The sequence below is a fragment of the Diaporthe batatas genome, assembly GCF_019321695.1.
Source record: "Diaporthe batatas strain CRI 302-4 chromosome Unknown Contig00001, whole genome shotgun sequence".
In the NCBI taxonomy this organism is placed as follows: domain Eukaryota; kingdom Fungi; phylum Ascomycota; class Sordariomycetes; order Diaporthales; family Diaporthaceae; genus Diaporthe; species Diaporthe batatas.
Window position 1 is genome coordinate 3,726,051 of NW_025408548.1, and position 19,354 is coordinate 3,745,404.

The following is a 19,354-nucleotide window of genomic DNA, read 5'->3' on the forward strand; positions in this document are numbered from 1 at the left end:
CCACCGTTGCTTTCACAAGTGTAGTGATACAACGTCATTGCCCCGTAGACAAATGCCAGCCAGCCCAGGCGCCTATGTGCAGTCTGTCATCACGTGTTCTCTCCTACCACCCGTTCTGGCCTAGGTGCTGTTGTGGTCGGCATGGCATGACTGCGATGGGATCCCAGGGCTTTGGTCGTGGGTACATGAGACATGTCGAGTTCTCAAGGCTTCATGCGACCACCTCCTTGTTGTCCCAGGTGGCAGACTATTTTACTCCTACCTGCTCAACATACCCACCTGGCACTGACTTGGCTGGGCACCGTGGCACCCTGATCAGCGTGACCCTTTGTTGACCTTTGCGAGCACCTGCCTTGTTACAAAACAAGGCCTCCGTTTTACAAGGGGCCCTTACCCACCTAGGTACCTAGGTAGTTTCTCAGTTTCCGGGGCTGCATCGTGGCTGCCCTGTGATGGGATTGGCAGGCACGCTGTGGCCGTCCCCAGGTAAGGCTCATTCTATTGTTCTCCCAGCACTGCTTCAATGGAGCTGGGCCAGAGATCACCCTCCTTGCCTCCCCAGCGTGGACTCGGCCCGGCTGGGGAGGTCGGGAGGTCTGGAGCTCGCTAAACACCTCGAGATCCTACCCCATGATGCCATAGAATGCATGTCATCTAACGCTTGTCTGGTGAGAGGAGATAGGCAATCCTGTCGTTCTTGCTGATCAAGGCTGCTGCAGTCAGTCTCATTGGCCGACCACTCTCGGAACAAAGGCAGATCGATGCCACATGTGTTCCCCGGACACCCTTGTTGCTGTCCCTGCCGCCAGGCCGCCAGGCCGCCAGGCCGCCAGGCCGCAAAGCCTGCTGCTGGTCGCCTCCCCTGCTCCCCCCAGCTCCCCTCATCCCGAATTGGAACGGGCCCACTGCCACCCGTCCTCTCTCTTCCTTTTATGCCTCAGACCTAAGGCAGCCGACATATTCCGTCACAGACCCACCCCCGACCAGCTCCCTCCAACCTGCTGTACTGTGGTAGGAGCTCCCTTCCCGGTTGACGCCAGCACCACCCGTCGTCACCGTCACACCCTTCCCACGCTGCCAATCGAAGCTCTGTGAGCCCCTCTGCCACAGGCGCAAACCCTTCTCCCTCCTCCCCCGCTAATCCTCCACCCCAGACACACACCCCTCCTCTTTGCACCCATCGACAGAGTCAAGATGCTTCGTCAATCCATCACCAAGCTCACCCGGCCTGCCAGCACCAGAGCCTTCTCCGTCTCCACCCGAGTCATGGCTGCCGGTGACACGGGAGCTCCCCCCAAGGGACTGGGCCAGGCGTAAGTAGATGACCAACACCATCACCCTCTCTGCACAAAACCCCTCCCAATCCAGCAGGAGAAAGAACCATGGGACCCCATGCCCGACCCCGCCGACCGTTCCGGCTCCGTGTACCATTGGGTTTGGGGCCGGGTGGGACAAGGGCCGGTGCTCCGTCGCCGGTGACGCCGAGTGCGAGAAAAACTGCGGGGATGCACGGCCCACGGTCAGCCCACAAAGCACGCCTCCAAGACGGTCGACCGTGTTTCTGCATGCATGGGAAAGTACGGGGGCTATATGTGGGATGTTGTGTGGTCATGCGAGGCGGGCGAGAACTGCATATACGCCCCCACACAAACGCGCACACACACACACACAAACAGGAAGGAGTAGAGGAAGGCTAACCGTGAGCCCCTACTGGCGGGTCGTTTTAGCGATGCCTTCCAGAAGCGCGAGAAGGCCAACGAGGACTACGCCATCCGCCAGCGCGAGAAGGAAAAGCTCATTGAGCTCAAGAAGAAGGTGGCCGAGCAGCAGGCGCACCTGAAGCAGCTCTCGGATCACATGTACGTCCCAGACTCGCCCACCACCTCCGTCGAGGACGGCGGGGGCAGCAACAGCGATTGCATCCCCGACTACGGCCGCGGCCACAGCCCCCCGGGCCCGGCCTGCCCCTCCGGCGTCAGGGAGACGTGTGATGCTAATTGCATCTATTCACAGTGACGAGATCACCAAGGAGCAGGGTGGCGAGCACAACTAAAGCAGACTATGATTCCACATGGCGAAACCAGGCAGAGACAGTCACGATGCGGTGTACGACACCCGCAGGAGAGCATGGCATGTTTGAATGGTGGACGATCGAACCGGATAGTATGGCAGGCAAACAATCAAAGTCATTCACAGAATGACGCCGACGATGCTGCATGGCCTTGAACGCGTCTCAACTACCGTTGAGAGCATCCTGTCCAGGGCCGTCCCGCGATCACCCCTCTTCTCTAAGGAAATTGGAATTCTGTACACTAGGACACGCACTCACGTCATGCAATTATCTCATCTTGCTATGCGCCGTCTCGGTAGGGACGCGCTCAAAAACAACAAGCTATGTGTATCTGATCATATGCCAGCGTTTCCTTTCCAGCAGGCCATCCGCCTCGGTCGCAGTATGAGTACAAAGGTTTCGGGAGCACCGGGTTGCCACATCCCCCAGCAGCCGCCCCCTCCTTCCTTTCCATCTTGATCCTCCTTTTATGGCCGTATTCGAGGTCAACAAGCCTCCAACCTGACTGCACTCACCTCCGTCCCATGTAGGATCGGTAAAAGCCGTCCGCCGCATCGCTGTCGGGGTTTCCAAACTTGCTGCCCATGTTGTTGCTGGCCTTCTGTGCGGCGTTGACCTTGGCCTGCAGCGCGGACGCATTGGTGTCGATCCACTGGAGCTGCTGGAGGTGGCCATTGAGCACACGAACGATTTGGCTGAGCTACAGGTTACCGTGGTTAGTCATGGAGTCCAGGCTGATAAACAAAGTCAAAGGGCTTGTTCGCCTTACCGGGTCATCGGGCTTGTTGCCCTTGCTGAGTGATCCTGAGACGTCGTTGATTTCGGTAATCATCTTGCCTAGGTCCTTGCCCATCTCGTCCAGTCGATCCGTCAGGTTCTCGGCGAGCTTGTAAGTCCGCTCGCGTTCCTGGTCCGGCCCGGCAAGTTGCTCGTTGCCACCAATTTGCTTCGAGTACATGTCGTCAACCTCCTTTTCATACCGGTCCAGGAAAGACTCCAGCTCCGCCTGGTGGCTCTCAACAGACTGCAGCTGTCGGTCAATCTCGTTGCTTGCCTTCTCCGCATCGTGGGTCTGCAAGTAGAGCTTCTGTATCTTTTCACCGTTCTCCACCAGGAGACGGTCCCAGGCCGCCACCTTGGTGGCTTGGTCCTTAAATTCCTTTTGGTACTTCTGCAAATCGGTAGCCCATCGTGTGATGATTTCGTCCATGGTCTTGTTCTTCAGCCTGGGCAGCTGCGAGGGAGGACCAATGGTGGAGGCCGACATGTTGTTCTGAGCCGTGGTAGGGGCGGCGGCCTTGTCTGCACCTAATGGTGGAGCTCCAGTGCCCAATGCGTTGGTGGTCGTCGACGTGGCTGTGGTTCCAGACGTGGTAGCCGCTGTGGCAGGAGGCTTTGCACCAAAGAGAGTGCCAGCGCTGGTAGCTGGTGCTGCCGTGCTGGACGACGCCGCGGGCGCGCTTGTAGTGGCCGTTGAGAACAAAGAAGGGGTTGTGGTAGCAGCCGAGGCGGGCGCAGCTGCTGTTGTGGAGGCGGTCGTGGTGGCGGTTGACGCGGGCGCAGAGAACAACGACGGCTTTGTTGGCGCTGATGAAGTAGTGGTAGAAGAGCCGCCCAGACTTGGGAATAGAGATGGTGTGGCAGATGCCGTCGTTGTTGCGGCGGTGCTCGCTGGCGCTGCTGTCGTGGAGGCAGGCTTCGTGCCGAAGAGGTTACTGCTGCTGGTCTCGGCTGGTTTCGACGCAGGAGCGCCGCCGCCGAAGAGCGATGGAGTCGAGGTGCCACCGGTGGAGGGTGCGGCGAAAGGGCTGGGCTTGTCGGTCGGTCCGGTGGAAGCGGGTTTGGCACCAAATAGGCCCGGGGCCCCGGAGCTGCTTGCGGCAGGCTGAGACGCAGGCGCGGAGGCCGGTCCACTGCCAAAGAGGTTGGAGCTGGTCTGTGATGTCGTCCCCGATGCTCCGCCGCCGAAGAGGCCCTTGGCCTGGGAGCCCTGGCCACCAGATTGCTGGCCGAAGAGACTCGGGGTTGCCTTGGCCGAGTCGGTGGGAGGTGCCCCAGCTGGAGTGGTGGATCCTAAGCCGCCGAACATTGGTGGTTTTGTCGGAGTTGCCTGCCCGGCTGAAGCAGATGAGAATAACGAGTTGCTATTGCTTGCACCTGTAGACGGGGTTGAATTGGCTGCGGGTTTCCCTCCACCAAAGAGACCAGAACCAGCGCCGAATGGGCTGGCTGCTGCCGTCGAGGCGGCGCCAGCTGCAGTGGTAGGAGTGCTAGAGCCTCCGCCAAACAAGCTGGTCGAGGAGGTAGCTGGCTTGTTTAGCCCTGAAAAGAGGGAGTTTCCACTGCCCGCCGGGGGTGTTCCTGTCGACGCGGCACCAGCAAACAACGAGCCAGGGGAAGGAGACGCGTTGGCGGCCGAGTTACCGCCGCCAAATAAGGGAGAGGCAGCTGGCTTGGAAGCGGTGTTGCCGCCGAAGAGACCAGCGCCGGACGCGGCTGGTTGCCCTGTGGCTCCAGCATTGTCTTTCTGTGTGCTCCCAAAGGAGAAGCCAGTGGAAGGAGTTGAGGACTGGTTGCCAAACAGCGAGGTTGTTGCGGGTGTCGACGAGGATGACGCTCCAGAGGTAGCCTGAGTTCCAAATGAGAACGCCATATTGGATGTCGGTGCTCGTCAGCAATTCAGCAAAACCTGGCGTCCGATGCGATCAGTCGATGCGTGGGGAGTCGTTGAAGAGATGCGAGTGAGCTGCGCCAGGGTGATGCGACCACGTGCATCAGATATTGGAAGATCACGGCCTGGTCGATTGGCTGGAAGAAGTCAGTCGGTGCCCAGGTTTCAAACGAGGTTTGCAGCGCAGCGGGAGGGCTTACCTGTGTGCCTTGGCCTCCAAAACCAATATCACTCTCCGATAAAGGTAAAGGCGTGCTTCAGGCTCCACACTCAGGACATGAGGTGAATGGGTTGAGTGCTGGTTCGGGTAACGGGCGTTGGTTGATGTTGTCGCGACAGCTCCCAGCCTGGGCAGTCTGGCAGTCTAGCGCGCCGTTGCTCAGCTCCAAGCGCAGCGACTGCCTGCCGCCAAACCTTGAGCCAAAAATTTGGAGCAGGGATGAGGCCTCGGAGGCACACCTGCAGACCTGGCACACTACTACTAGACGCTAGGAAGTGAAGCTGACAGACAGGGACACTTGGAAATATTTCCGGTATCCCCGCTCATAGCTGAGGTACCAGCCAGCCCTGGCGACCTGGCTGCTTGGGTGCATCTCATCCTTGGGATCGCCTCTTTCGGGCAAAAGACCAATTTTTGGCGGGATGGCGTAAGCCACCTACCTGGAGGGACTCCGTACAGGCCTGGCCACCCTGGGAAAGCCATCTTGTAGCTTCTACACAAGACCTATTTGCTGTCCTCCACAGTGCACACAGAGTCACCATGGCCAAAAAAGAAGGTTCAAGTCGGCGCTGCATATGCCGCATGGTGGGTGAAGGCTAGGCCGCTCATGGTCAAACGGTCCGCCCTGCCTGGACGCGGATGGCCAAGAAGGTCGGACTGTCTGGGCTCTTCGGGCAGGCTGGCTGGCTGGCAGGCTGGCTGGGCTGTGCGAGTACCCCACCCTCAATCTGCTGTCACCGAGGGTCTATCAGGTCCAGACTCCTTGTGAGACGTCAGGATCGAGGCTGGACTCGTCGATCGTCTCCTGTTGATAGCTACCCTTATTGACCTGTCGCCGGCCTCTGCTCTACCCTAGCTAGGTACATGTGCTTGATGCACTTTCCCTTCCGGCAGCCTGGAACGTTCTGAACAACCTTGAACTTCTCCTGCTCCCCCCCCCCCCGGCCCGGCTTTTGTATACATATGAGTGCTACCCCGGACTTTGACTAAAAGCCACAACTGTCCCTTTCCCTCTTTCCGACCTCAACCAACTGCCAGACAAATCGCTCCTTTGCACGTGCTATCGGCCAGCACGCTTCTGTTCAACCCCCTGAGCCAACTCGGGGGCTTCTTCTCCCAGTCCTACCCAGGGACCTTTCCACCAGGATCCGACCATGTCTGGCAGGCGGGAAAGCCTCTCTGTCCCAGAGAGGACCGACACCAAGGATCCCGGCGCGCGAGAGCTAGGTACTTCTTGATTCCTACCTGCCCCCACTGCTCCGGACCCCCTTCTCCCCTTGTGCGTGTTGGGCCCCATGTTCTGACACCCACTGGGACAGATTCTGATTCCGAGGACCACTTCTCCGACGCTCAGTCCGCCCCTCACAGCCCAAGTGCTTCCCCTGTTCCCAAGCTTCGAGTCGAGAAGACCAGCAATGAGCCTTCCTATGGCGAAGTCCCCGGGACGGAGGCGTACAAGTTGCGGCAGGAGGATGCTGAGCCGGATGAGATAGCGGTTGTCACCGAGGAGCAGGAGGCGGGTCAAGAGGAGGAACAAGAGCTCAGATCACCCACTCCTGGCGGCCGTCCCATCCCCAAGACCGTGGTTGAGGAGAGCGACGGCAACACGGAGGAACAGTCCCACCCAGAGAAGAAGTACACGGCAGACACGCCGGCAGATATTGTACTCAAGGCTGATGGGTCTTCGGACGGGGAAGAGGGAAAGGGTACGAAAGCGTAGTTGATCCTCCTCTCAAAAAGGCCAAGAGTGCTGAGCATTTCTTTTGTAGACCAAGAACCAATATCACCAGCATTGTCCTCGCCATCGTCCGTCCACTCGAGGCGAAAGTCCTCTGTTGCCAGTCACGATGAGCCCGCCGATGATGGCTTCGCCGATGACTTTGACGACTTCGAGGACGGTGATGACGACGCGGACTTCGGCGACTTCGACGATGGTTTCCAGGGGCCCGAAACGCCCGCCCCTCCTCCCGCCCCATCAGCAGCACCGGCCGTACAGCCCTTGTCATTCGTACGTGATCTCCTACACGAACCCTCTGTTTCACTTACCGGCGGAGACCCATGCTGATTACTCTTGGCAGCCCATACCGGACTTCGACGGCATGGACACAGACGACATCTTCAACACCACAGAACCCTACCTCAACGCCCTCTTTCCCACCACAGCAGAAGACGAGGGCATCACAGTAACACCGCCACCAAAAGACAATCCTATATTCTTTACTCCACGCTCTGCCTCCCTGTGGTCCCAGCTCGTCGCCCCACCACCGCTTCAACCGCCTGACTGGATCCGTTCGCGCATCCGGCGACTTTTCCTCGTTTCCCTTGGCGTTCCTGTCGACCTGGACGAGATTCTGCCAGCGTCAAAACAGAAGAAGCTGGTCTTGCCCTCAGTCCACTCACCCAGGACATCCAACGACTCCCGCAGATCCGGCTCGAAAGGCCCCTCTCGCATCAAGACTGGCCAGCCGGGGCAGGAGAGCGGCAGCCCATCAGATTCAGGGGGCGGGACAGGCGGAGGCGGAGGGGGTGGAGGGGGTGGAGCGCGCACCGGAACGAAGCGCAAGGCCCCGCCGCCCGAGTTCGACCTGGTGGCCGCGAAGCAGCTGTGCGCGACGACCGACGAGGCCCTCGACGGGATGACGGACGCCGAGCTCAAGGAGCACGTCAAGAAGCTCGAGGGCCTCGACGGAACCGCTAAGTCGGTCCTTGACTACTGGCAGCAGCGGACGGACGAGCAGATTGGGGAGAGGGAGGCTTTCGAGGGCGTTATCGAGAACCTGGTGAAGCACGCCCGCAAGACGAGAAAGTAGAGATGGATTATGCGTCCATGGAAGACAATGACGAAAATGACCGGCGGGCATAGATACTGGAAGCAGGCGGAGGCACTCGGAGCATAGGAGGTCTGCTGTAATGGAACTTCGGAAACCCGTCAGGCTTGACGACTAGAACTTTGGGCCACAGACTCGAAGGCAGAAGCACAACTTTCACACTGCAGGTACCTGCTTGTGGAGTTGAGGAATTTAATATACACACATTTGTAAGCACGAGTGTCCGCTACGAAGCCACAGCACCTTTTCCCCATGACCTCCATAGGACAGCCCTGTGAGACGGCCCACCAAGAGATACCTCCCACGGGACAACTTCTTATAGGACAACCTTTTCTAGGATGAAATGTCAAGTTTTGAACCCTTTAGGACAAGTTCCCAAGGGATGAACTCTGACAATAGCCTTCTAAGGGATACCCTTATTAGATTTAAACTACCAAGTAGATAGTTATAACTAACTAGAGGTAGGCAAGGTATAGGTCCTCTGATGTATTCAATACCTCTGTAATGTGGCGGGTTGGCTCTTATGAATGCTGAATTCTAATTGCAGTGCAACTAGGAATTATTATGGTCTTTTAGCCAAGGCGACCTTGTACAGTATTCAAGGCCCTGTCTTACATAAAGATGTGGCTGTATTTCAAGAATGATGAGTTTGACGGTGCTACAGATTAGGTGGTATGATTGTGAACTTTTGTGTATTCCCAAGTAGGATTGCCTGCGTTTAGACTCCAGGCAGGACGTAAGGCCAGCACGTGTCATTGGTGATACCTTCACCTCTTTCTTCTCCATGCGTAAAGAACAAGGATAGTGTCCTGTCATCTTGCAGCACCTGTCACAATGTATCCTCGCCTGTAACGACGGCCCCTGCTCACAACCAGTAGCTGGGCTCGATACCTTGCTGGATCTCCCCCGATTTTGTGGATGATGCTCATGTAGTTCCTAACGGGCTCAGTTTCGCTATCTGTGGATATTTTCAAAACTCCTGAATGAACATTTCATTCCATCTAGTTTGTGCTAGGCTGCAAGGTGTTGCCTGCGGCAATGGTGGCCCACCCAATGAGACGCCAGTGCTTCTCGATACGTCTCGACAGGGCGACCTTCTCCCCGATATTCGTGCAGGCCGGCGAGGTCAGGATCAGCTTCGCGGCATCCTTCTTGATGGCGGCCACCTTGGCACCTGTGGACGTGGAGCCAATGTTGACCATGATGACCTCGTTCTTGGCCAATTTCTCGACCTTGGCCTGCTTGCCGTCCGCAGTACGGACACCGAGGAGGCGACGGAGCAGGTAGAAGTTGACCTCGATCTCGGAGTAGATCTCTGGCAGACGTCCCTTCAGACCCAGGACGAAACCAACGAGACGATCGGCACGGCAGAGTGTGGGGTCAATGCGGGTTCCGACACCGATCAGACCTCCAGGAACGGCGTACTTGAGGTCGTTGGACTCGGAGTTGAGCGACACAATGCGACTGAAGATAGGCGTGCACTTGAGATCACCCTTGTCGTCACGGGTGACGATACCAGGGCGAATCTCAATCTCGTCGCCGAGCTTGAGCACACCGTGCAGGATGGAGCCACCGGCGACACCACCCTTGAGCTCCTCGATCTCCGCACCGGGCTTGTTCACATCGAAAGATCGGATCACGATCATCTGGGGGTCCATGCTGAAGTCCCGAGGGGGAACTGGGATTGTGTTGACGATGGCGTCGAGGACGCCGTCGACGTTGAACTTCAGTTGGGCGGAGATTGGGATGACGGGCGACTTGCCAGCGACTGTGCCTCGGATGAACTTCAGGATGGAGTCGTAGTGTTGCTTTGCGGCCTCTTCCCTCATCAGGTCGACCTTGTTCTGGAGAATGATGATCTTGTCGAGCTTCATGATCTCGATGGCGGCCAAATGCTCGGAAGTCTGGGGCTGAGGGCAAGACTCGTTACCTGCGATAAGCAGCAGTGCGGCGTCCATGACAGCGGCTCCTGACAACATGGTGCTCATGAGAATATCGTGACCGGGGCAGTCGACGAAGCTGGGGGCGAGGGGGTTAGCTTTGTCTCGACGGCTCTTCTTGGGAGCGCGCGATGTGGCATGGGCGACTCACGAGACGTGTCTCAACAGTCTGTATCTACCCTCGCATCCATCCCGCTCGCAGGGAGGGTCAACCTCCTTGTCGCTCTTGTAACTCCTGTAGCAGCCAGGCCTCGGGCATGCGGGGTTATCGCACTTGTAGATCTTGGCGTTCGCATAACCCAGCTTGATGGTAATGTTGCGAATCAGCTCGTTCTTGAATCGGACAGTCTGGACACCCGAGATGGCCTTCACGACGGTTGACTTTCCGTGAGCGACGTGGCCGATGGTGCCGATGTTGATAGTTGCTTGCCGCGCAATGATTTCTGGTGTGAGAGGGGACAGTGTGGACACGTCGAGGTCCTTTGGCTCGGTCTGAGGAGGCAGGACTGGTTTCTCGACGACAGGCGCTGGGGCGGTCTTCTTCAGGGCAGGCTTGAGAGGCTTCTCATCCTCAACCTCGTGGTCTGAAAGTCCCTGTCCTGCCTCTGATGCCGACGACTCGTCGCCCGAGTCGGCGACGTCGTTTCCGAACTTGTCAATCTCGCCGTTTGCCGACATAGTGATTGATGTGGTGGTGGCGGGGCAGTCGACTAGGATCGGGGAAGTGGGTTTGTGGTGTTGATGTCGGTTTGGGATCTGACCAATTTGACTCACTCTGCAATGACTATCTTGCCTTGGCCCAAAAAAATCCGGTGCTTGTCACCCCCCTGCAACCTAGCAGAGTTGAGGGCCTAGCCTAACCCGGGAGCTAGAGTGGGTGTTGACTCACAAGCACCCCTCCTTGCCCCTCCTTCCGACAGGCTGCAGGGTTAGGGGTCACCAACGGAGCAACCCGTGGACTGTGCGCCAGGCACATGCGCGTACAACATGATCATGACACAGCTACACAACAGACCTTCCTGAAGTAGACTACTCTACAGGAGTTTGTTTCTAAAGAGGGTTTATATTGGGGGATTGTTCCTTCACAGCTTATTTCTTTGGAGGTCATGGTTACTATATCGGAGGTGATCCTGTAGGAGACTATTCTCTAGGATGTTCAGAGGTTGTGTCTTAGGATGTTGCCCTGTAGGAGATTGACCCATAAGGGATTAACCCATAGGATGCTATCGCATAGGAGCTTGTCTCACCTGAGGTTGGGGTCGAGGGGGGGGGATGGAGGATGCTACTGTCGTGTAAAAGGCAGGGAACAGATGTAGGATAACTACCTGGACTGAATCTTCCTGCATACATCTATCTCCTAGGGCGGTAGGCTGGCATGTAAATAACATGGATCTCAAGTCGCACGGACTGCCCAGCCCGTGAGTAGCTTTATGATATGATGATGATTGACCACAGGCGCGGCATGGATGCCCACAATGTTGGTAAACCTGGGGTCAGATCGGATGCTTGGCACGTTAATTGATTTCTACTATCACAATCCACAAAAGCACAAATCCTTGTAATAGGACTGCTCTTGCTTGACTCTCCCAATCGGTAAGCCGGCTCAAGAAATGCGCCGATTCATATTTGGAAGACTCTGAAAATAATTAGTCCCATGCTGTAACAATTTCATGCCGTAGCAGTAGTCACGCTTCGTGCCACGTGCTAAGCGAAGCGACCGTGGTGGCTTTGCTCTTCTCTTCCTAGGAAAGAGAGAGCGAGGGAGAGAAAATCGATATAGAAAATTGCCAGGACTTACTGGAACTCGTGGAATATTGCTTGAATTATCAAGACCAAACTTTTTTAATGCATCGGTTTAGGACGGGTTTTACGGGACCTTGTTGAGGCAACGCACAGCCTTGCAAGTCATTTTAGCAAGAGCCAATCATAGAGCGCGCTAGGCAGTGACTTACACGAGGCTAAGAGGGCTTGGGGTGGATTGGGAAACTATAAGATTAGAGCAGGCCGCGAGATCCTGTTTGCTACTTCCTGGGTCCGACAATCATTGCAACTTTTAACCAGAGCCGTTTCGAAGACTTAACATCTGGTCGTAATCAGATGTCAGAATGGCGGGTGAAAAGCCGCCTTCTTTGGCTGGTGGACCGCACTAACTTCCGTATAACATCTAATAGCTCATCCACCCCCAAGCCATGGATTAATCGCGGGGATTCTCGAACAAGTAATAAAAACTCCAGCTATATATTTTTAACATATGCCTATACTACTTAGTTTCATGCAGCACCACGTTGAGTCTCCTAGCGAAACAGAACCATCAGAGATCATTCAGTCTCAACTACAGTAGTGCTACCCAGGTAAGAAGCAATTCACCCAATCACTAATCACATTTGAATATTGTCTCCCTCAGCATGATAGAAACCATTATGGCCTCGGACCAATGCGTCCAGGAACAAGGGCCTCACTTGGGCTGTGTAAGAAACGAAAAGGTTGGAGTATGTTTCCCATAATTGCCATTGAGTAGACCACTTGCAACATAAAAATGCCTCGAAAAATGCGTCACAGTCGGTTCTGAAGCATGATATAGAAACCGGCATTAGAGCTCGATATTGCTCCAACCGAGCTAGGGCAAGCGACCAGTAATCTCACGCAGTCATCTTCTCAGCCTCAAGCAACTCCAGAAAAGAGTCTTTCATGCTCACGCTGAAAGGTGCATACTTGACGTCGAGGACCCTCTGCGCCTTGCTAATGTCAATGGAATAACCTCAACGTTATCCAGTTCCTGCCACCCCGCTTCTGGATAGACATCATGCATTCTGAAAATCAAAACATCCCGGGCGCGGAACGCAACAAGGGATGAATGACACTTACAGACTTCGTGTGGATGACTCCCGTGACGTCCTGGCCGAAAGCGTCCTTGAAGCTCTAAGCTTTGCTAATGTCTGAGACTATGACAGTCGAAAGCTGCGACGAGTACTTTGGGAACGTTGCCTTGAGCTGTGCTGCTGATGAATCTGTGCGGACGGCACCTTTTACACTGTAGCCTTTTCCAAGGGCCACTTTGATGATATGGCCGGCTACAAACCCGTTAAGCACCTATCGTATTATAACTATTGTTATCGACGTCGTATTCTTTCCAAGCGCTGGGTCTTGAGTGCTTACCACCGCATGAAGGCGCCATGTATATCCTCGGACGTATACGGAATAGAAGCGAAACCACACACACTGTCCTGGGGCAGTATGCCGGTGGGCATACCGTCGAGGCTGGCGGCGCGAGCTTTCGCATGCGAACGGATACCCGAATATTAAGGCCGCACTCGAAGCTAACGGCGCAAGTGAGTTTCAAAATATCAAAGGAGCCTTGAAAAAGGCCCGGGAGGCAAGCCGGCTTTCTGGATACAAGGGTGCCAAGGAGGTTTTGAAATGAGCCCGGAGAGTGTGCCTTGAACGAGGGAATCCTGGGCTCCAGACGGTAGCAAGAAATAACATCCAGAAACGACTGAAGCGAGCTGTCGAAGAACTCCACCTTGTCCGTCCAGGCGATGGCCAGCGGCAGTCGCGTTGCCCGCAAGTGTGCGCTCTGTCTTTCCGATATTGGAGATGACCAATCGCCATTCTACACACGCGAAGGGCCTTATGTTGTATCTTCAAAGAGCATCAGATATGCAATTTGTGGCTCCTGTCTAACTCCATCAAGGCAGAGAACGTTGGTACCAAAATGTGACGGGGTGAAGACAATCAGGTGGGGCACAATTCGTCATCGAGCACGGGAAAAGGTCAAGGGCACACTGGCATCTTGCACCGAGGATTGCCGGTTGGAGTTTGAAATCGGAAGGCCTCTTTTGCTTCAAGTTCGAGAAGTCAAGCTTTATTTTTGAATCTTCCTTTGACCATGCGCATGCTGCCTGTCGAATACTATTGATCGTTGGGTGCCACTGAACCTTGCCTTCCTCTGGCCCTCATTCTCGTTGCTGATCTCGCCGCCAAACTTCAGTGTCAGCACGTTTCGCTTCCTCTCTAGCAGGCTCTGGGGCATCTCGGCCGAGTTGAAAAGCCCCTTCGTGTCCTTGCCACAGGCCGCGCAGGTCGTGCGGTCTCGATATCGCTTTAGCGCACACTTCCTGCAGAAGTAATGCCCGCAACTGGTGATGATAGGCCATTTGTAAGGCCCATCACAAATGATGCAAGCGATGGGTTTACTCTCCAAGGAGACTCTCCCATCGCTGCCTTGCTCCTTTTCGGCCTTTTTGCCGTCGTTACTTGCGACAACTATGACTGATGGCTTCTTTCTCCCCCGGGTGGTAACCTCCCATTCACGGTCAAGCTGCCAGCCCTGCTTGTAGTTTTCCCTGGTGTGGAGGAATACACAGCTGTCTCCAGCGCCGCATTGACCGTTCTGTTTATACTAAAAATAGTCAGTGTATATAATCTTGAAGATTCGATGATCGAGTACTTGCATCTTTACAAACAAACGCCTGGGGCGTGATCCGTCATCACCGTGGTGCCGATGTTGGCCGGCCTTGATCCTGGCCCCACGGCTCTTGCTGAGCTGGCCGCATAGTTTCTTCTTGCTATGAGAACAGCGCGATCTGCTTCAAAGGGAGCCGGGAGAAGGTCATGTGAAGATGTCTCTGGCGCGCCCGGCTTTGTTTTCGATCGCTTGATATGCGTTCTTGGCGGCTTAGTGTCGTCTTGGGATGTGGCTCCATCGTCGGAATCGTCGGACGATGTGGGTGATGATGTGTGCACTCTTTTCCTCAAGCTGACCTTGCCACTTCTCTTTTTGCACTTGATCGTGGATTCCATGATGCTCTAGAATGAGCTAATTAATGATGTTTTCGGTAGCGAGAGGGGCCGAGATCTTTCGATTGTGCCGGCTGAGCAACGATTTGCTAAGAGCTAGTCGTGCGGCTAAATGATTGTTTTCGAGTCTTGCAACGCAGTGCAAGAAGGTCGTGTCGCTTGGTTTCGCTAAATGTGCATGTTTATAGAGCAGGGCCAAAGCCTCAGTCGGGTAAATGGCGGCTTTTATGATTACCCATTTTGGCCAACTTATGCCTTGAGTCACATGGTGATAGCATTTTCACGTAGTGCTTGACATCATCAGACTAGCTCGCGGCCCGTGATAGCTTCAACCTCAACGGACCGGTCCTCCTTATAATATTTATATATTTTAATGTAAACTTTAAGCTACAGTGCCGTTAAGCCTAAGTGACGACTTACTAGTGCGCCTAGATAGGCTCATCCCGTGGCTCGATAAGCACCTCGTTCACGGAGACGTGCTCTGGCCGGGTGACCGCATACACGATCGCGCCAGCGACATCCTCCGGGTCCAAGATCTTGGCCCCCGAGGGCTCGCCGTACTTCTTGACGGCCTCGGTGTCGGACGACATGTTCAGCAGGTCCGTGTTGGTGTTTCCTGGCTGGATGCTGGTGACGCGCAGGCCGGATCCCGCTGTCTCGACCCTCAGCGCCTGGAGGGTGCCCTCGACGAAGAACTTGGACGCAGAGTACACGCCGAGACCGGGAAAGACCTTCCTGCCGGCGTCGGAGCTGATGGCGACAATGTGCCCCTTGCCGCGGGCGAGCATGGACGGCACCGTCGAGGACAGGCTGTGAAGAAGGCCCTTGCAGTTGACGTCGACGGTGCGCTCCCACTCCTCCGTGTGGACATTCTTCATCAGGGTGAAGTACATGACACCCGCGCAGGCGATGAGCAGGTCCACTGGGCCGAGGGTCTCCTCCGTGGTCTTGATGAGGGCCTCAACCTGGCTCCGGTCCGTGACGTCGGTTGCTTGGGCAAGGACCTTGACGCCGGACGTTGAGACAATGGTGGTTTTGAGCGAGTCGAGAACCTCGACTCTTCTCGCGGCGATGGCAACGTTTGCGCCTTCGGCGGCGAGTGCCTTGGCTACCGCAGCACCGATACCGGATGATGCCCCGGTGACGACAGCGACCTTGCCGACGAGGGGTCCGCGGGGCTTGACTTGAGCAGACATGTTGTTGATAGTCTTACGAGGGGGACGTGGCAGCCAGCCTCGGGCGTAGAAGTGCTTGGTGTATGTCTGAAGCAGCTCGGCGTCAATCTTAGGTCGGGCTAGTCCAAAGACGCCTTCGAGGACTGGCTGGGTCTTTGCGTCGTTCAAAACTGTCACCTCTTGGATGAAGTCAACGGTGGGCATGCCAGAGCGGAGAATGTCAACTGTGAAGGAGCCTTCACCCCACCGACCAGAGCCACGCTTTGTCGACCACAGCGATACCCACTTGTCCCACGCAAGCTTTTCCGTGCTGAATCCTAATTGGCTCAAATAGCTAAATACGTCATTGGCGCCGATTGGGGAGGGGTCACCGAGGTGGAAAATGCGCTGGGTCATGTCTCGGTGGTCGGCGAGCGTCGTGATGGCTCTGCTCACAAAGTCGACTGGGGTCATCTCAAGACGCCAGTTGGGGATATCTGGCGCGTATCCAATCTGCAAGGATTCCACTATGATGGCTGTCAAGAGGTCCCAGGCGTTGGTAGCGCCGGACTTGCTGTGGCCGCTGATCGTCCCGGGTCGGTATATCCTTGTGGGAAGGCCGCGGCGGTTGGCTTCGACGACAAGCTGCTCGGCGACCCATTTGGTCTGGCTGTAACCGTCTTGCAGCTTCGTGGGCACATCATCCACGTCGATGATCGTGTCCTCGGACCACCCCGCGCTCGACGGCGGTAGAACACCGTTCGTCGATACATGGTGGACGGGTGCTCCTGCGAGGCAGCCCAAACGCAGGATCTCACGAGTTCCGCCAACGTTGGGCGCTCGCAGAGCTGCGTATGGGTAGACGAGGTTGACCGTGGCCGCGGCGTGAACAATAACGTCGACCCTCGAAGCTAGCTCCTCAAAGTGGTCAGGAGTAAGCCCCAGCCGTTTCCGTGCCAAGTTGGCAGGAAGAATCTCGATGCGATCGATGATGGAGTCGTTCCAGAGACCCAGATCGACCAGGTTCTTGCGCACCCTGGCCATGCCAGCGGACCTCTGGTCGTCAATGATGTCGTTGAAGCGGACCACGCAGATGACGTCTGCTGCAGTCCTCTCCAGGATGGAATGGAGGATGAAGGCGCCCAAGAATCCTGTCGAGCCTGTCAAGAGGACTGTCTCGGCGTCGCTGAGGGGGCGCATTCTTGCGTCCCTGGGTTGAATATCAGCGGGCAGCACGGAGTCGGCGCGGAGCACCGCGGGCAGGTCCGCCTGGACAGCAGCAGTGTGACCATCGCGAGCGGCAGTCACGGCCTCGACGTGTCCCTTGATGGTGGGATCGCCAGCCAGTGATCCAATCGGCACAGGAAACCCAAAGGTCTTGGTCATGCGGTTGGAAAGATCGGCTAGAGTCAAAGAGTGACCGCCAAGATCGAAAAAGCTGTGCTCCTTGGTGACAGCAGATGGGGGTATGCCCAAGGCCGCAGCCCAGAGTTCACCAATCTTCTCAGGCTTGATTGTCGTGTTGTTGGTGACCTTCGGTTTGTTAGCGCTACTGGGAGCAGCCGTAGGGTCTGGAGGCGGCGGCAGGTTCTTCAGGTTGACTTTACCCGAGACCTCGTGCGTGGGCAGTTCGTCCATCTGAACCCAGAGGGCCGGGATCATGTAGTGAGCCAGGTGCTCTGCAAGCGCTCGCCGGCCCTTGGGGCAGAACCCGGATTCGTCTATCGACACCGCCGGACGATCGACATCCTCGGGCGCGTCTTTGTCCGGGACAACGTACGCGACTAGTTGTCGCTCTATGCCGTCGCCTCGAGCGATGACAGCGCAGTGGCGAACAGCCAGATGCTTGACAATCGCGTTCTCCACCGTCCCCGGAACGACGCTGTAACCACGGACTTTGATCATAGCCCCAACCCGGCCGGTTATCTCCATCAGGCCTGAGGGGAGGATCCTCGCCATGTCTCCGGTTCTGTACATGCGAGCACCCGGGGTCTTGTCGAATGGATCAGGCAGGAACGCCTTTGCCGTGGTCTCCTCGAGGTTGAGGTACCCGCGAGCCAGGAGCTGCCCTCCGATGAACAGCTCGCCGGATACCCCAGGCCCGACGGGCTTCTTGTTGTCGTCAAGGACGTACGTGTGCTTTGGGTCCAAAGGCGGGCCAACCGGGCAGTAAGGTTGTTCCGGGTTGATCATCTCTTTTATGTCACCGCAAGCGATCTCGTGCGTCTCGCTCGCGCTGTAACAGTTAAGGAGACGAGTGTTGGGCAGAGCCCTCATTGCCCGGAGCATGAGGTCGGTGGTGACAACCTCGCCGTTGAGCCAGAGGGTCCTCAGCTCGGGGAGGCGCTCGCCGAGTCTCGCGTGCCTTGTGAGGATTGTGGCAAGCAGAGTCGGCGTCATCAGGGTCTCAGTGATGTTCCTTGAGGAGAGCAGGTCCACCAGGGCGACAGGGTCATAGCTCGCCTCGTCCGGAATGCAGAACGTGGTGGCGCCGCGAAGCAGGGGTCGCAAGATCTCCCACACGAAGAAAACATTGCAGGCGACCCGGTCACCAGGCCCGAGGTCGCTGAGCTTGAACCTCAGGTCGTACGATCTGACTGCAGCCCTGTGCGGGTTTGCGATACCCTTGGGCTTCCCAGTGGTTCCAGACGAGTACGAGATGAAGGCCAGTTTCTCCAGGTCCTTCTCATCCACCGAGGTGCCCACTCCTCGCTTCGGGTTCCTGTTTATCGACTCTGGGTCATCCATGACGATCAGAGGGACATCGGCAGCAATCCGGCCAACGTGTTCTCTCTTGGTGATGATGGCAGTCGGACAAGCATCATCAATGACATTTGCAAGCATGGCCGGGGGGTAGGCGAGCTCGAGTACCAGGAATGCGCCCCCGGCCCGGAGGGCTGCCAGGCAGGCGATCACATAGTCTGCACTCCGTCCCATAAGAACACCAACGGGGTTGTCTCGGCCGACGCCATGCTGTACCAGCGAAGTGGCAAGCCTGCTGGTGATCTCGTCGAGCTGGGCATATGTGTAGGTGTGTGACTTGTCCTCCAGGGCTATGGCATCGGGAGTTGCTATGGCCTGTTGGGAGAAGATGGCAGCGAGGTCTCTATCAACGTCGATGATGCCCATCTTGATATCGAGTGCGGGGGGGGGGGGGGTTTGGGGCAAAGAGGTAGGTTGCTCAAGTGTTCCCCAAGGGTCTTTTTAATATTGCTGCTGTAGGCTGGCTTCTGGAGTGCGCACTTGGGCAAGTGGTTCTCGTGTTGAGCGAGAATTGGGTGTTGCGGTCAGGGAGGTGCACCTTGACTCGTCGTGGAATACGAGGGAAGCCGCGCGAACGATTCTACCCAGAATAGCAAGGGCGTGTTGCTCGCGTGCTCTTAACGCGCAGCAGATCTGGAAGCAGCCGGGCTGCACAAATTGACACTCTAATGAGGAGATTTGTGGTTTTAATTTTGTTGAGGCAGCAAGCAACAGACCTCTCGAGTCGGCCGCCAAGGCACCTAGGTATGCCGACGGTAGGAGAGTCTTGACGGACTGTGCACTATTAACTCAGAAGTGAGGATATTCTGAGGGTCTCTAATAGAGCCAGGGATCAAGTATGAAGGAGGAAGAGGAGAAGCCTAGAGTCTCGGTTGTAGAAAATTAAGAAGCAGGAAGGGGGAAATAGCAG

The 19,354-nt window shown here is 56.3% G+C and overlaps 5 protein-coding genes across 5 annotated transcripts; 2 read left to right on the plus strand and 3 right to left on the minus strand.

Annotated features, from left to right (window-relative positions):
* Positions 1–1,194: 1,194 nt before the first annotated feature.
* KVR01_000969 (uncharacterized protein) lies at positions 1,195–2,053 on the plus strand (the record flags this gene model as incomplete). The annotated part of the gene is made up of 3 exons (XM_044793526.1): positions 1,195–1,313; positions 1,728–1,859; positions 2,014–2,053. 3 exons carry the CDS (start codon positions 1,195–1,197, stop codon positions 2,051–2,053), a joined length of 291 nt encoding a protein of 96 aa, XP_044650918.1.
* Positions 2,054–2,582: 529 nt separating this feature from the next.
* Positions 2,583–4,724, minus strand: KVR01_000019 (uncharacterized protein; the record flags this gene model as incomplete). The annotated part of the gene is made up of 2 exons (XM_044785334.1): positions 2,583–2,771; positions 2,841–4,724. The coding sequence occupies 2 exons, from the start codon at positions 4,722–4,724 to the stop codon at positions 2,583–2,585; spliced, it is 2,073 nt and encodes a 690-aa protein (XP_044649968.1).
* Positions 4,725–5,759: 1,035 nt separating this feature from the next.
* On the plus strand, positions 5,760–8,006 carry KVR01_000980 (uncharacterized protein). Its single transcript, XM_044783428.1, has 4 exons — positions 5,760–6,189; positions 6,282–6,668; positions 6,732–6,970; positions 7,041–8,006. The coding sequence occupies exons 1-4, from the start codon at positions 6,117–6,119 to the stop codon at positions 7,770–7,772; spliced, it is 1,431 nt and encodes a 476-aa protein (XP_044650929.1). The 5' UTR covers positions 5,760–6,116; the 3' UTR covers positions 7,773–8,006.
* Positions 8,007–8,401: 395 nt separating this feature from the next.
* Positions 8,402–10,553, minus strand: KVR01_000636 (translation initiation factor eIF2 subunit gamma). Its single transcript, XM_044794564.1, has 2 exons — positions 9,882–10,553; positions 8,402–9,809 (listed from the first exon to the last, which is right to left on the minus strand). Exons 1-2 carry the CDS (start codon positions 10,406–10,408, stop codon positions 8,792–8,794), a joined length of 1,545 nt encoding a protein of 514 aa, XP_044650585.1. The 5' UTR covers positions 10,409–10,553; the 3' UTR covers positions 8,402–8,791.
* Positions 10,554–14,638: 4,085 nt separating this feature from the next.
* On the minus strand, positions 14,639–19,354 carry KVR01_000327 (uncharacterized protein). The gene has a single exon (XM_044792648.1). The coding sequence runs from the start codon at positions 18,808–18,810 to the stop codon at positions 14,956–14,958; it is 3,855 nt and encodes a 1,284-aa protein (XP_044650276.1). The 5' UTR covers positions 18,811–19,354; the 3' UTR covers positions 14,639–14,955.

Excerpts from the sequence above, each read along its gene's own strand:
- KVR01_000980 (XM_044783428.1), top strand. The coding sequence starts at position 6,117 with ATGTCTGGCAGGCGGGAAAGCCTCTCTGTCCCAGAGAGGACCGACACC. Across the intron at positions 6,669-6,731 it reads GGACGGGGAAGAGGGAAAGG|ACCAAGAACCAATATCACCA; the intron begins GTACGAAAGCGT and ends TTTCTTTTGTAG. Across the intron at positions 6,971-7,040 it reads CCGTACAGCCCTTGTCATTC|CCCATACCGGACTTCGACGG; the intron begins GTACGTGATCTC and ends TACTCTTGGCAG.
- KVR01_000327 (XM_044792648.1), bottom strand. The coding sequence starts at position 18,810 with ATGGGCATCATCGACGTTGATAGAGACCTCGCTGCCATCTTCTCCCAA.
- KVR01_000636 (XM_044794564.1), bottom strand. The coding sequence starts at position 10,408 with ATGTCGGCAAACGGCGAGATTGACAAGTTCGGAAACGACGTCGCCGAC. Across the intron at positions 9,810-9,881 it reads AGACTGTTGAGACACGTCTC|CTTCGTCGACTGCCCCGGTC; the intron begins GTGAGTCGCCCA and ends CCTCGCCCCCAG.